The sequence below is a fragment of the Mobula birostris genome, chromosome 25 (genome assembly GCF_030028105.1).
Source record: "Mobula birostris isolate sMobBir1 chromosome 25, sMobBir1.hap1, whole genome shotgun sequence".
Classification (NCBI taxonomy): domain Eukaryota; kingdom Metazoa; phylum Chordata; class Chondrichthyes; order Myliobatiformes; family Myliobatidae; genus Mobula; species Mobula birostris.
In genome coordinates, this window is record NC_092394.1 from 53918234 (window position 1) to 53931713 (window position 13480).

Below are 13480 nucleotides of genomic sequence, written 5' to 3' on the forward strand. Positions count from 1 at the left end.
AATGTGGTCTAACTAGTATTATAGAGCTGCAACATTACCTTTGCTTCTTGGACTCAGTCCCCCGATTAACGAAGGCCTAAAGTCAATATGTCTTCTTAACCACACTATCAACATACACTGAACTTTTGAGGGATCTATAGATATGGACCCCATGATCCCTTTGTTCCTACAAACTATTAAGAATTCTGCCATCAACCTTGTAGTTACATTACTTCATAGTTACATGACAAGGTGCCACAAGGGAGGCTGCTTAGCAAGATAAGAGCCCATGGAATTACAAGGAAGTTACTAGTGTGGGTGGATCATTGATTGATCGGCAGAAAGCAGAGAGTGAGAATAAAGGGATCCTATTCTAGCTGGCTGTCGGTTACCAGTGGAGTTCCTCAGGGGTCTGTGCTGGGACCACTGCTTTTTACGATGTATGTCAATGATTTGGACTATGGGATTAATAGATTTGTGGCTAAATTTGCTGATGATACAAAGATAGGTGGAGGAGTGGGTAGTGTTGAGGAAACAGAGCCTGCAGGGACTTGGATAGTGTGGGGGAATGGGCAAAGAAGTGGCAAATGAAATACAATGTTGGAAAGTGTATGGTCATGCACTTTGGTGGAAAAAATAAATGGGCAGACTATTAATTAGATGGGAAGAGAATTCAAAATACAGAGATGCAAGGGGACTTCGGAGTCCTTGTGCAGGATACCCTAAAGGTTAACCCCCAGGTTGAGTTAGTGGTGAAGAAAGCGAATGCAATGTCGCCATTAATTTCTAGAGGTATAGAATATAAGAACAGGGATGTGACGTTGAGGCTCTATAAGGCACTCGCAAGACCACACTTGGAGTGTTGCGCACAGTTTTGGGCTCCTTATTTTAGAAAAGATATACTGACATTGGAGAGGGTTCAGAGAAGATTCACGAGAATGATTCCAGGGATGAAAGAGTTACTGTATGAGGAACGTCTGGCAGCTCTTGGGCTGTATTCCCTGGAGTTCAGGAGAATGAGGGGCATCTCATAGAAACATTCCAAATGTTAAAAGGCCTGAACAGATTAGATATGGCAAAGTTATTTCCCATGGTTGAGAAGTCCAGGACAAGAGGGCATGACTTCAGGATTGAAGGACGTCCATTTAGAACAGAGATGCAGAAAAATTACTTTAGTAAAAGGGTGGTAAATCTGTGGAATTTGTTGCCACGAGCAGCTGTGGAGGCCAAGTCATTGGGTGCACTTCAGGCAGAGATAGATAGGTTCTTGATTAACCAGGGCATCAAAGGGTATGGAGAGTTAGGATGAATGGAACAGCCATGATTGAATGGTGGAGCAGACTCCATGGGCTGAATGGCCTGCTTCTGCTACTATATTTTATGGTCTTACTTAAAAAGGTAAGAATCTTAAGAGTGGGAGAGGAATAAAGAGATACTCAAGAGAGAAGACTAGCTTTATTTGTCTTGTGTACACCGAGACACACAATGAAATGCATCTTCTTGAAAGCATCATCCAAGGAACACTGGTGTAAGTTTTATTTTCCCCTGTGGGAATATACTTGGTCTAGAAAATTTCCAAAAAATATACTGGGCTAAGAATTTTCAACACATTTCAGAAGCCCCTTCCTCCCTTTTTACTCCAGTTTCATACAAAATCAATTGAAATACTCACATAAACATGTGTGGCCATTCAACTCTTGGTAATGCCATTGTCCCTTGAATTGTGGAATCTATGAACTCAATCCAATTTATGACAAGTAAAGCTATTCAGCTCAAAAGCCTGCACCAATGAATACGGTTGTTGCATGGTATTACCACAGCCACGTGAAAGAACTATACACATTGCATTCTGACCTTGAGTCAACCATACTGCACTATTTGCTCCATGATTTTTCAATAAAACACCAATTTGAGAATTATTGACTGAAATTCCAATGTGCCTTAAATTTACAGTTCTAGCTTTATAACTGTTTTGTGTATTACTTTCTTCCATTAAGACAAACTCACACACCAGTGTAACTTGGAAGTAGTATAAAAAGGTTAATGACACTTACTAAAACAAGAACTCAGCATTGACAATCAGCATCTACAGGGTGGAAGAGAACTGTCAATTTTTAGTTTGAAATCCTGCATCAAAACTGCCCCTTGCCTCCCACAAATGCAGCTCAGCTCATTTGAGTTCCACCAGCAAAATGCTTTCTGCTCCAGACTGCAGCATCTACAGTTGTGCCTCCACATTTATGGAAGTTTCTCCTTAAAACACAGCTCCAAAGTAACGTTACAACTAACAGTGCCATTTCATATACCACAAAATTTATGTTCAAACTCAGTTTTGAATTTTAAAACAATTTAATTAAAATTTTAAAATCACGCTATTAACACATTAGTAACTTAATAGTGTAGCGGTGTGCTACACACAGCGCTAGAACGACACGCAGTCGATGAGTTGTAGTTGCGACAAAAAGGTTTATTCAAACATCGCGGCCTCCTTTAAAGCCTTCCTGTTCCTGCCCTACACAGGCGGGACTGCTGTGGGGAATGCATATTCGCAGACCCTTCCCGTGCATGGGTTTTTCCCCCGCTGGTGAAGATGGCCTGGTGCCCTTTTTGGGGCCGGCTTCTCTGCCGGCGCACGCTGTTTTGTGAGCTGGTTCGAGTGCGCTGGAAAGTGGGTCACCACATAACTCCGCCCCCCCCCCCCCCCCCCCAGAACCGGCGATACATCCCCCCAGAGTGGTTGGGCCACAGCGGCCAGTGTGAAGTCCCACGTGAACCGGCTGGAACTGAACTGTAGCTGCACCGTGCGGGTGCCATAGGTCCGTATTGTGCTGCCATTGGCGGCCCTCAGGGTGGGTCCCAGTTCTCTGTTGCGGGTGTCGTAACTCATTGGAGGTAAAACGCTGATCTCTGCTCCGGTGTCGACCAAAAAGCAGTGTCCCAACTGCTTGTCCCAGACATACAGGAGGCTGCCCTGATGGCCAGCTGCCGTAACCATCAGCGGCGCCTGGCCCTGACGTTTCCCGGGAATTTGCAGGGCGGTCTACAGCGGCAGGCCTCTGTGCCCCACTGCTGGTGGTAGAAACACCATTGTTCGTTGGGCTCCTCTCCCGTTGCTGGGTTTTGTAGGCTCTGCTGCCAGGCCTGGTCTGGTCTGCTGTTGGGCACGCGGCTTGGTGATCTGTGTGACGGACGCCCCTCTCTCCTTCTTGGCATTCCACAGCACATCTGCCTGGGCCGCCACCTCCCAGGGGTTGCTGAAATCTGCGTCGGACAGCAGCAGGCATATGTCCTCGGGCAGTTGCTCGAGGAACGCCTGCTCAAACATGAGGCAGGGTTTGTGTCCTTCAGCCAGGACCAGCATTTCATTCATTAATGCTGATGGCGGCCTGTCTCCCAAACCATCCAGGTGCAGTAAGCGGGCAGCTCACTCGCACCGTGAGAGTCCAAAAGTCCTTATGAGCAGGGCTTTGAATGCTGTGTATCTGCCATCCTCCTGGGGCGACTGTATAAACTCCTCAACTTGTGCAGCTGTGTCTCGGTCGAGGGAGCTCACCATGTAATAGTAACGAGTGGAATCCGCGGTTATCTGCCGAATGTGGAATTGGGCTTCTGCTTGTTCGAACCATAGGCGAGGTTGCAGCATCCAGAAGCTTGGCAGTTTTAACAAAACTGCATGAACAGATGTGGCGTCGGTCATCTCTGGTCCAAATATCGTTTGGGCTGTTGGGGTCACCAAATGTAGCGGTGTGCTACACACAGCGCTAGAATAATGACACGCAGTTGGTGAGTTATAGTTGTGAAAAAAAAGTTTATTCAAACTTCGCGGCCTCCTTTAAAGCCTTCCCGTTCCTGCCCTCCCCGGGCAGGACTGCTGTGGGGAATGCATATTCGCAGACCCTTCCCGCGCACGGGTTTTTCCCCCTGCTGGTGAAGATGGCCTGGTGCCTTTTTTGGGGCCAGCCTCTCTGCCAGCGCGCGCCGTTTTGTGAGCCGGTTCGAGTGCACTGGAAAGTGGGTCACCACAATAGCAACTAGTAAAATGACACACATCCACTGTGGTTCATACTCACCTTGTGTCACTCTCAGTTTTGTGCTTCATTTCCATAATTTCAACCATGAAGAGGTCAATGGGCTCATCTTGTTTCCTCACTGCCAGAACAGCATCCACCACAGCCTGTAAGTAATTAAAACACTGATGCAATAAAAACAAATCTAGTAAACTATGTATTTTCCCAAGTAGATTTGATGTCAGCCCACCTTGGCAATTATTTACAAATTGTTACCCTGGCAAAGTCATCCTCAAACAATTGGGTATCAGTGTCGTAATTACAATAGATGACTCAAAATTGAGCCATGCAACAACTCAGTCATGTCTACCGCCAATATCTCGAGTCCATCATAATTCCTGGATATGTTATTTGCAACACACCATGAATGGAGTAGCAGCAAGTGGTACAATTTGAAGAAAAAAAAGTATCTCTGCAAGTCCTTAACACTGACCTATCAAGACAAACATGACCAGGGAAAACCTTCACTAAAAGGCCTCAATAAGCCTTTTAAAAACACCTGGGGTGGGGTGGGGAGGAGAAAGTACTACAAGTAGCAAGAATACACAATATGCTCCAGGTGCAGCTTTAATATCTGTTGTGGCAGCACCACTGTCCAAATGCTGAACGATAAAACTGCCACATTGAACCAAGAGCAGATGACTAATCATAAATAGTGAAACCAAGCTCAATTAACCCAATGTAAAAAAACCCTCTACATATACACAAGTAACCACTGCACTTGAACTTGAGAGAGGCAACCCTTCATCTTATATGGCTAATGTAAAGATGAATCCAAACGTGACTGAGTATTGTGCACCAGCAGCTGCAGAACTGTACTCCTTCACACCCTGCAGTCCATTATATAGTCCCAGTTTTACCCCTCTAGTATTACCATCAGACCAAGGCACACATCAAAGATACTTAAAGAAAACATACCATCCAGCCAAAATTGCAACACAGTATGGCAAGTAGCTTCACTATTATTTCCAGCTATTAGAATCAATAACGACCTCATTGCTTTTGTGGTGTTTGAATGCTCTCCCTTGTGACCACCAGGGTTTTCCTGGGTGCTTCTTTCACCCTCACCCTACCCCCCAGTTCCACATTCTAAAGGCATGCTGGCAAGCTGGCATGCTGGCAAGTCATACTTTAATCCAACAATTGTGAACTGGAAGCTTATAAGAATCTAGTCAAAATGGCAAGGAGCTGCAGTCTCTGTTGAGATTGAGGCTCAAACTTGGATGATTTAAGTTGATAGGGGTGGCTTTCGGGACAGAGAGGGTAGTTAGGAGATAAGGCTTAGGAAGTCAGGCTTCCACTCCATGCTCCAGGTCCAGCAACATGGACAGGTAACGAAGGACATCCAGAGTCCAGGCCTCTACTCCAATCTTGAAGTCTAGCAACATGCACATCGGTTGTCCAGACCTCTGCTCCACACTCAAACGCCAGCAATGTGAACAAGTGATGAATGACATCATGACTTTAGAGCTGTCCAAAGTCAGCTGATCTCAGGAACAAACATCATGCGAGCAGGAGGACTGAATACTGATGATCGAAGTCTGAAGGTCAATCTTTAGTCCAGAAGTCAAAGATGGATGAGGCCTGGAGACTGGAGGCCTGTCTGCGTGTGTGGATGGGTAGAAGGAAGGAAAGAGGCTTGTTTCGCTTGTTGTGTTCTGCTGAGCATTGTGGGCAAACTATGTTGACACTGGAATGTGTGGGTTGTCCCCACACATCTTTAGATGCATTGGTTTTCAATGCAAAACATGCAATAAATAAATCTGAATTTAAATCTTTGTCACTGAGCCTTGATCTTAAATTCCCTGCCCATCCACAGTCCTAAGAATTTGTTCACTGGAAGGATCACATGCCTGAAAGTCTTAGCTCACCTTCTCAAAGCAATCAGAAAGATACAACAGAACTACTGTTGGCAAAAATACCCACATCCAAAAAAATGAGCAGTCATAAATTTACATCTTGTCAACAGTGTGGGCAATCAATAAATCAGGATATATTTACATACTGACTACAGACGGCACATTATTACAAATGCAAGAATTAAACAATGTGAATGCTGTAAAATCTTGTGCTCACCTTTTGAATACTCATTATGACAGGACACAATGGCAATTTATGTCAAGGTGAAGATTAATTTAGCATGATGTCTGACTGCTTTAACTATAGAAAAGCTAATGCAGAATTCAGTCATGCACTACAAGTTAACTTCTGGTTGTTTACTTTGTGTCAGTTATGTACTGAAGCAACTTAACAAAGTAAAACACTTTAAATATATGCAGTTACAAAATGTAAAATTGTACCAAGCCTGCAGCATTTCCAGAACATGCAAGAACAAATATTTTTAAATTGACAAAGCTTCTGCAAATATTAATCAAAGTAAAAATTTAAAACAATTGAATGGTCCTAACATTTAAATGATCAGAAAATCAAAATAAAATTAAAAACTGAGAACAAAATCTGGGTCAGGGAGAGTGAGGAGGTGATAGAGAGGAGCTATAGGCAGGTAGTCACACCAGGACCTCGGGAGACAGAGAAATGGGTAACAGTCTGGATAGGGTCTGCAAGAAGCAGATGCTGCAGAGTACCCCAGTGGCTGTCCCCTTTAATAATAAGCACTCCTGTTTGAGTACTGTTGGGGGAGACAACAGTGATCGTGCCTCTGGTACAAAGTCTGGCCCTGTGGCTCAGAAGAGTAGGGAAAGGAAGAGGATGGCAGCAGCGATAGGGGACTCTATAGTAAGGGGGTCAGACAGGTGGTTCTGTGGACGCAGGAAAGAAACACGTATGGTAGTTTGCCTCCTAGGTGCCAGGGTCCGGGATGTTTCTGATCACGTCCATGATATCTTGAAGTGGGAAGGAGAACAGCCAGAGGTCGTGGTACATATTGATACCAATGATATAGGGAGGAAAAGGGAGAAGGTCCTGAAAACAGACTACAGGGAGTTAGAAAGGAAATTGAGAAGCAGGACCTCAAAGGCAGTAATCTCAGGATTACTGCCTGTGCCACGGGACAGTGAGTATAGGAACATAACGAGGTGGAGGATAAACGCGTGGCTGAGGGATTGGAGCAGGGGCAGGAATTCAGATTTCTGGATCATTGGGACCTCTTCTGGGGCAGGTGTGACCTGTACAAAAGGGATGGGTTGAACTTCAATCTGAGGGGGACCAATATCCTGATGGGGAGGTTTGCAGAGGCTATTGGGGAAGAGTTTAAACTAGAATTGCAAGGAGGTGGGAACCGAACTGAAGTGACGGAGGAAAGAGAGGTTGGCTCACAAATAGAGAAAGCTTGCAGACTGTGAAAGGGAGGATAGGCAGGTGATAGAGAAGGGACACACTCAGATCAGTGGTTTGAGATGTGTCTATTTAAAGCAAGGAGTACTATGAATAAAACCGACGAGCTTAGAGCATGGATCAGCACTTGGAACTATGATGTTGTGGCCGTTACAGAGAATTGGATGGTGCAGGGGCAGGAATGGCAACTTCAAATGCCAGGCTTTAGATGTTTCAGAAAGGATTGGGAGGGAGGCAAAAGAGGTGGGGGCATGGCACTGTTGAATAGAGACAGTGTCAAGGCTGCAGAAAAGGAGGAAGTCATAGGGGGGTTGACTACGGAGTCTCTGTGGGTAGAAGTTAGGAACAGGAAGGGGTCAATAACTCTACTGGGTATCTTTGTAAGACCACCCAACAGTAACAGGGACATTGAGGAGCAAATAGGGAGACAGATTCTGGAAAGGAGTAATAACAACAGGGTTCTTGTGGTGGGAGATCTTAATTTCCCAAATATGGATTGGAATCTCTCTGGAGCGAGGGGTTTAGATGGGGTGGAGTTTGTTAGGTGTGTTCAGGAAGGTTTCCTGACACAATATGTAGGTAAACCTACAAGAGGAGAGGCTGTACTTGATCCGGTATTTGGAAATGAACCTGGTCAGGTATCAGGTCTCTCAGTGGGACAGCATTTTGGAGATACCAATTCTATTGCCTTTACCATAGCATTGAAGAGGGATAGGAACAGACAAGTTAGGTAAATGTTTAATTGGAGTAAGGGGAAATATGAGGCCATCAGGCAGGAACTTGGAAGCATAAATTGGAAACAGATGTTCTCAGGAAAACATACGGAAGAAATGTGGCAGACTTTTAGAGGATACTTGCATGGAGTTCTGCATAAGTACGTTCCGACAAGACAGGGAAAGGATGGTAGGGCACAGGAACTGTGGTGTACAAAGGATGTTGTAAATCTAATCAAGAAAAGCTTACGGAAAGTTCAAAGAACTAGGCAATGATAGAGATCTAGAAGATTACTAGGCTGGCAGGAAGGGGCTTAAGAATGAAATTAGGAAATCCAGAAGGGCCCATGAGAAGGCCTTGGCGGAAAGGATTAAGGAGAACCTCAAGGCAATCTACAAGTATGTGAAGAGCATGGGGATAAGACGAGACAGAATAGGACCAATCAAGTGTGACAGTGGAAAAGTTTGTATGGAATCGGAGGAGATAGCAGAGGTACTTAGTGAATACCTTGCTTCAGTATTCGCTACTGAAAAGGATCTTGGCAATTGTAAGAATGAATTGCAGCGGACCGAAAAGCTTGAGCATGTAGATATTAAGAAAGAGGATGTGCTGGAGCTTTTGGAAAGCATCAAGTTGGATAAGTCGCCGGGACCAGATGAGATGTACCCCAGGCTACTGTGGGAGGCGAGGGAAGAGATTGCTGAGCTTCTGGCGATGATCTCTGCATCCTCAATGAGGACAGGAGAGGTTTCAGAGGATTGGAGGGTTGCAGGTGTTGTTCCCTTATTCAAGAAAGGGAGCAGGAATTGCCCAGGAAATTATAGACTATTGAGTTTTACTTCAGTGGTTGGTAATTTGATGGAGAAGATCCTGAGAGGCAGGGTTTATGAACATTTGGAGAGGAATAATATGATTAGGAATAGTCAGCATGGCTTTGTCAAAGGCAGGTTGTGCCTCACGAGCCTGATTGAATTTTTTGAGGATGCATATAGACACATTGATGAAGATAGATGTAGTGTATATGGATTTTAGCAAGGCATTTGATAAGGTACCCCATGTAAGTAAGGCCTATTGAGAAAGTACAGAGACGTGTGATTCAAGGGGACATTGCTTTGTGAATCCAGAACTGGCTTGCCCACAGAAGACAAAGAGTGATTGTAGACGAGTCATATTCTGCGTGGAGGCCAGTGACCAGTGGTGTGCCTCAGTGATCTGTTCTGGGACCCCTTCTCTACGTAATCTTTATAAATGACCTGGATGAAGAAGTGGAGGGATGGGTTAGTCAGTTTGCTGATGACACAAAGGTTGGGGGTGTTGTGGATAGTGTGGAGGGCTGTCAGAGGTTACAGCGGGACATTGATAGGATGCAAAACTGGGCTGAGAAGTGGCAGATGGAATTCAACCCAAGTAAGTGTGAGGTGGTTCATTTTGGTAGGTCAAGTATGATGGCAGAATATAGCATTAATGGTAAGACTCTTGGCAGTGTGAAGGATCACAGGGATCTTGGGATCAGAGTCCATAAGATACTCAAAAGCTACTACGCAGACTGACTCTGTGGTTAAGGCGGCATACGATGCATTGGCCTTCATCAATCATGGGACTGAGTTTAAGAGCCGAGAGGTAATGTTACAGCTATATAAGACCCTGGTCAGACCCCACTAGGAGTACTGTGCTCAATTCGGGTTGCCTCACTACAGGAAGGACGTGGAAACCATAGAAAGGGTGCAGAGGAGATTTACAAGGTTTTGCCCAGAATGGGAAGCATGCCTTATGAGAATAGGTTTAGTGAACTTGGCCTTTTCTCCTTGGGGTGACAGAGGACGAGAGGTGACCTGACAGAGGTGTACAAGATTATGAGAGGCATTGATCGTGTGGATAGTCAGAGGCTTTTTCCCAGGACTCAAATGGCTAGCACGAGAGGGCATAGTTTTAAGCTGCTTGGAAGTAGGTCAGAGGAGATGTCCGGGGTAAGTTTTTTTTTTTAGATAAACGCAGAGAGTGGTGAGTGTGTGGAATGGGCTGCCGGCAGCAGTGGTGGAGGCAGAAACGATAGGGTCTTTTAAAAGACTCTCGGATAGCTACACGGAGCCTAGAAAAATAGAGGGCTATGGGTAAGCCTAGGTCGTTTCCAGGTAAGGACATGCTCGGCACAGCTTTGTGGGTCAAAGGGCCTGTATTGTGCTGTAGGTTTTCTATGTTTCTAGAAAGGCAAGGGATAGGTGATAAGTGTTCCAGTACCTCTGTTAAGACATCTGCCAATTCCCTGTGGACCTTTGTGCGTAAAGATGTCCTGGCAACATTGACAAGTGTCTCTCTATCCATCTCTCTGGATACTTTCACCTGATCCAATACCTCCAGAGCCTTCTCTTTTGCTGCTTCAAACCCTTCAGTCACAATTCTTGGATGCAAACCCTGCAAAAAAAAAAAAAGGTTATAAGTACATTGTCACATCATTACAGGAAGGATGTTGATACTATAGAGAGGGTACAGAGGAGATTTACAAAGGTTGTTGCCTGGATTGGAGAGAATGCCCTATGAGAATAGGTTGAGTGAATTTGGCCTTTTCTCCTTGGAGCGATGCAGGAGAGTGGTGGGATGAATGTACTGCCAGTGACAGTGGTAGACAGATACAATAGGGTCTTTAAGAGACTCTTAGATAGGTACTTGGAGCTTGGAAAAATAGAGGGCTATGTGGTAGGGAAATTCTAGGCAGTTTCTAGAGTAGGTTACATGGTTGGCACAACATTGTCAGCCATGTGCTGTAGATTTCTATGTTCATTCAATTGAGACCTAGACCTCAATTTTCATGTTTAACTCTAAATTTCGATACGATCAACTCACCCTTTCACAAGCCCAAGCTCTTGAATTCACTCCATAACCCACTCCTCTACGATACACCTTATCTATCTAATACCTCACGTTATTCATTTTTGGTGGCATTTCACACTTTTAAATTAGAATATATTAAAATACTGTACATTCAACAATCTTTCTTCAAATGTGAAAAGTCAGTACGTAACAGCAAACCACCTAAATGTCAGGTACAGATCCTAATGCAAAGAAATTCTTATTAATAAACAACTTAGTAAGATGTAACTGAACCTTGAACTCAACAGTAAAATTAAACATCCAGTCTCGACATCTTAGCAAAAGTGTACTGATCTGCCTTACAAACTGACTTCCATCTGTCCTGCCTCCTGCAAAGATTCTACACAGATCTAAATCTTATTCAGGAATGAAGGAGTTGGAAAACAAGGAATGGAGTAACAATATAAATTAGGCAAACACACCCAACTGATCTACCTGGCTCCTCATTCCTTTGAAAATAGGTACAATTAACCACTCTTTGTATGCAAGCTCCATTATGTTACTGCTGCATTATTTAAAAACAGATTATAGTCATCAATGGTGAGAAAGGAAAATACCTATTAAAAATCAGACCTGCAAGAGCTAAAACAAAGAAAAATTGCATTGTGCACCAGGGCAGAAGGTAAAATAAATAGGAACACAAATACTTCACAAATGCAAACATGATTTTAAATTGAGAATAATCATAAAGCTAATAATATCCATAATGAATGGATCAACATTTTTAAGAGTTGAGGGTTACAGTGCAGTGGGGGGGGGGAAGAATAGTGTTGAAAAAGTAGAAAAACAACTTACACTAATCAATTTATTACAATGTATCTGATTGAAGTTTAATTACAAAAGGAACCAAAATCCACATTAAACTTCCTAAATGGTGGGGGAAATGTCCTTGGAAATAAGCAAATTTGATCCTGGTGAACAGGTTTTAATAATAGAGAATTCAGCAATTACAGGATATTGATTTACCTATTGATGTCAAAACTTCTGAGCAGAAAAGTGCTGTAAAATATGACTGAGCAGTAAGGATTACAGCCACGGTGTCATTTACAATTTAACCCAACTGTACATTTTATTAGCATTCTGATCTGTCCCCTCAGTCACTCTAGTCTAGTCTGTGTTCTACAATGGAAGTCAGCTGATTGCTTCACATTCACAAAATATTAAACAGTAATACCTCTGAAATGTAGAGATCAGCTTGTTTCAACAGCTCACCAATAATCAGCACATTGGAGGTGGTGCCATCACCAGTCATGTCATCCTGAGCTGTAGCCACTTTAGCTATTAAAGAGGCTGTTGGATGCTGTATTTGCTGTAAAAGAATTGGCATATTAAAGAATATCTTCACAGTTACGACCCTTAGCAGCCAAACCTAAGTTATGTTAACTCATGCTATGAGAGTCCAAGACTTTTGGTGTGGTGGCAATCTATCAGTCACCAGGCTCCATGCAGTCCAGGCTTGCCGACTTCCAGCTTCAGCCACAGAAATATCACCTATTACACAAAGCAGGACGACATGGGATCTGAATTACCAATTTCAAAGTTCAATCTATCATTGCCTTCAGCCAAAACTTGTCAGAGGTACTCTAGAGTTAGTTAAAACCTCTGCACTACAACACCCTGACCAACCTCACCACTGCATTCAACGGTTCAGGACAGTGAGATCCCGCTGGCACTAGCCAAGGTTGAGAAGTAGGGCAACACCAGCAGACCTCGTTTAGTAGCGTCAGCTCATTAGCCCACAAAGCAGATCACGCTATTTTTCATTAGATTCTGCTACAGGTAAAATCTCACTGAGTGTACGTGCAAGCAGCAATCTTAGCCCAGGATCCTAGCAATTCAACTGCACGTCAGGTACAACAATAACACATGCTACACTTCAAACGAAACCAATTTCAGATATTAACAACGCGTAGCTTTTCTCTATTGATTTCATTTTAGCCAACTTACCATCTCACGCAACAGTACGTTGCCATCCTTGGTAAGCTTGATATCTCCAGCACCAGAAACTAGCCTTCGGAACAAGAAGTTACAGATGAGCATTCGCTGCAGTGGAGAAACCCCGCGCACCGAACGAGGGTAATTTCAATTTAAATGGACCGTCCTGGCCGCCCCAATCCAACCGTGCCCCACCCCTCCCCCAGCCGGCCTCCGCCACAATACTCACATTTTCATTGTCCCTTTCGGCCCCAGGTTGGTCCTCAGCACATCCTGCAGTCCCCGCGCGGCACTAATATTGACAGCCAGAGCGGCCTGGGCCCTCGCCACTTCGGCCTTAGGGTTTAAAGCTTTAATCGCAGACATGCCGACCACGAGGGAGCCCACTCCGACACCGTGCACACTCACCGGCCCGACTGACAGCGCAGAGCGCCGCTACCAGCACCATTGGCTGAGGCGCGCCTGCGTGGCTCTCTGAATGGTCACTCGACACGTCAATCACAGACGCGGGCGGTAATGTCCGTCGGTGAGGAAACGGGGGAAGGCTGGAGGAAATCCCGCCTTCGTTGTGCTGATTGGTTGGTTTGTCTTCAGTCAGCTTTTAAACGGTCAATGTGTCTATC

General features: G+C 44.5%; 1 protein-coding gene and 1 non-coding gene across 2 annotated transcripts in view; both read right to left on the reverse strand.

Annotated features, from left to right (window-relative positions):
* cct6a (chaperonin containing TCP1, subunit 6A (zeta 1)) overlaps nt 1-13302 on the reverse strand; it is a 40888-nt gene extending 27586 nt beyond the window's left edge. Inside the window, exons 1-5 of the mRNA XM_072242836.1 lie at nt 13087-13302; nt 12870-12933; nt 12097-12231; nt 10293-10466; nt 4050-4153 (exon numbers count right to left, since the gene is read on the reverse strand). Of these exons, the coding sequence (XP_072098937.1) occupies nt 4050-4153; nt 10293-10466; nt 12097-12231; nt 12870-12933; nt 13087-13223 (614 nt within the window). The 5' untranslated portion in view covers nt 13224-13302. The remainder of the gene's footprint in view (nt 1-4049; nt 4154-10292; nt 10467-12096; nt 12232-12869; nt 12934-13086) is intronic.
* LOC140187932 (small nucleolar RNA SNORA15) lies at nt 6111-6239 on the reverse strand. Its single transcript, XR_011883184.1, has one exon. It is a non-coding gene; the product is annotated as a small nucleolar RNA SNORA15 (small nucleolar RNA).
* Nucleotides 13303-13480: the final 178 nt, after the last annotated feature.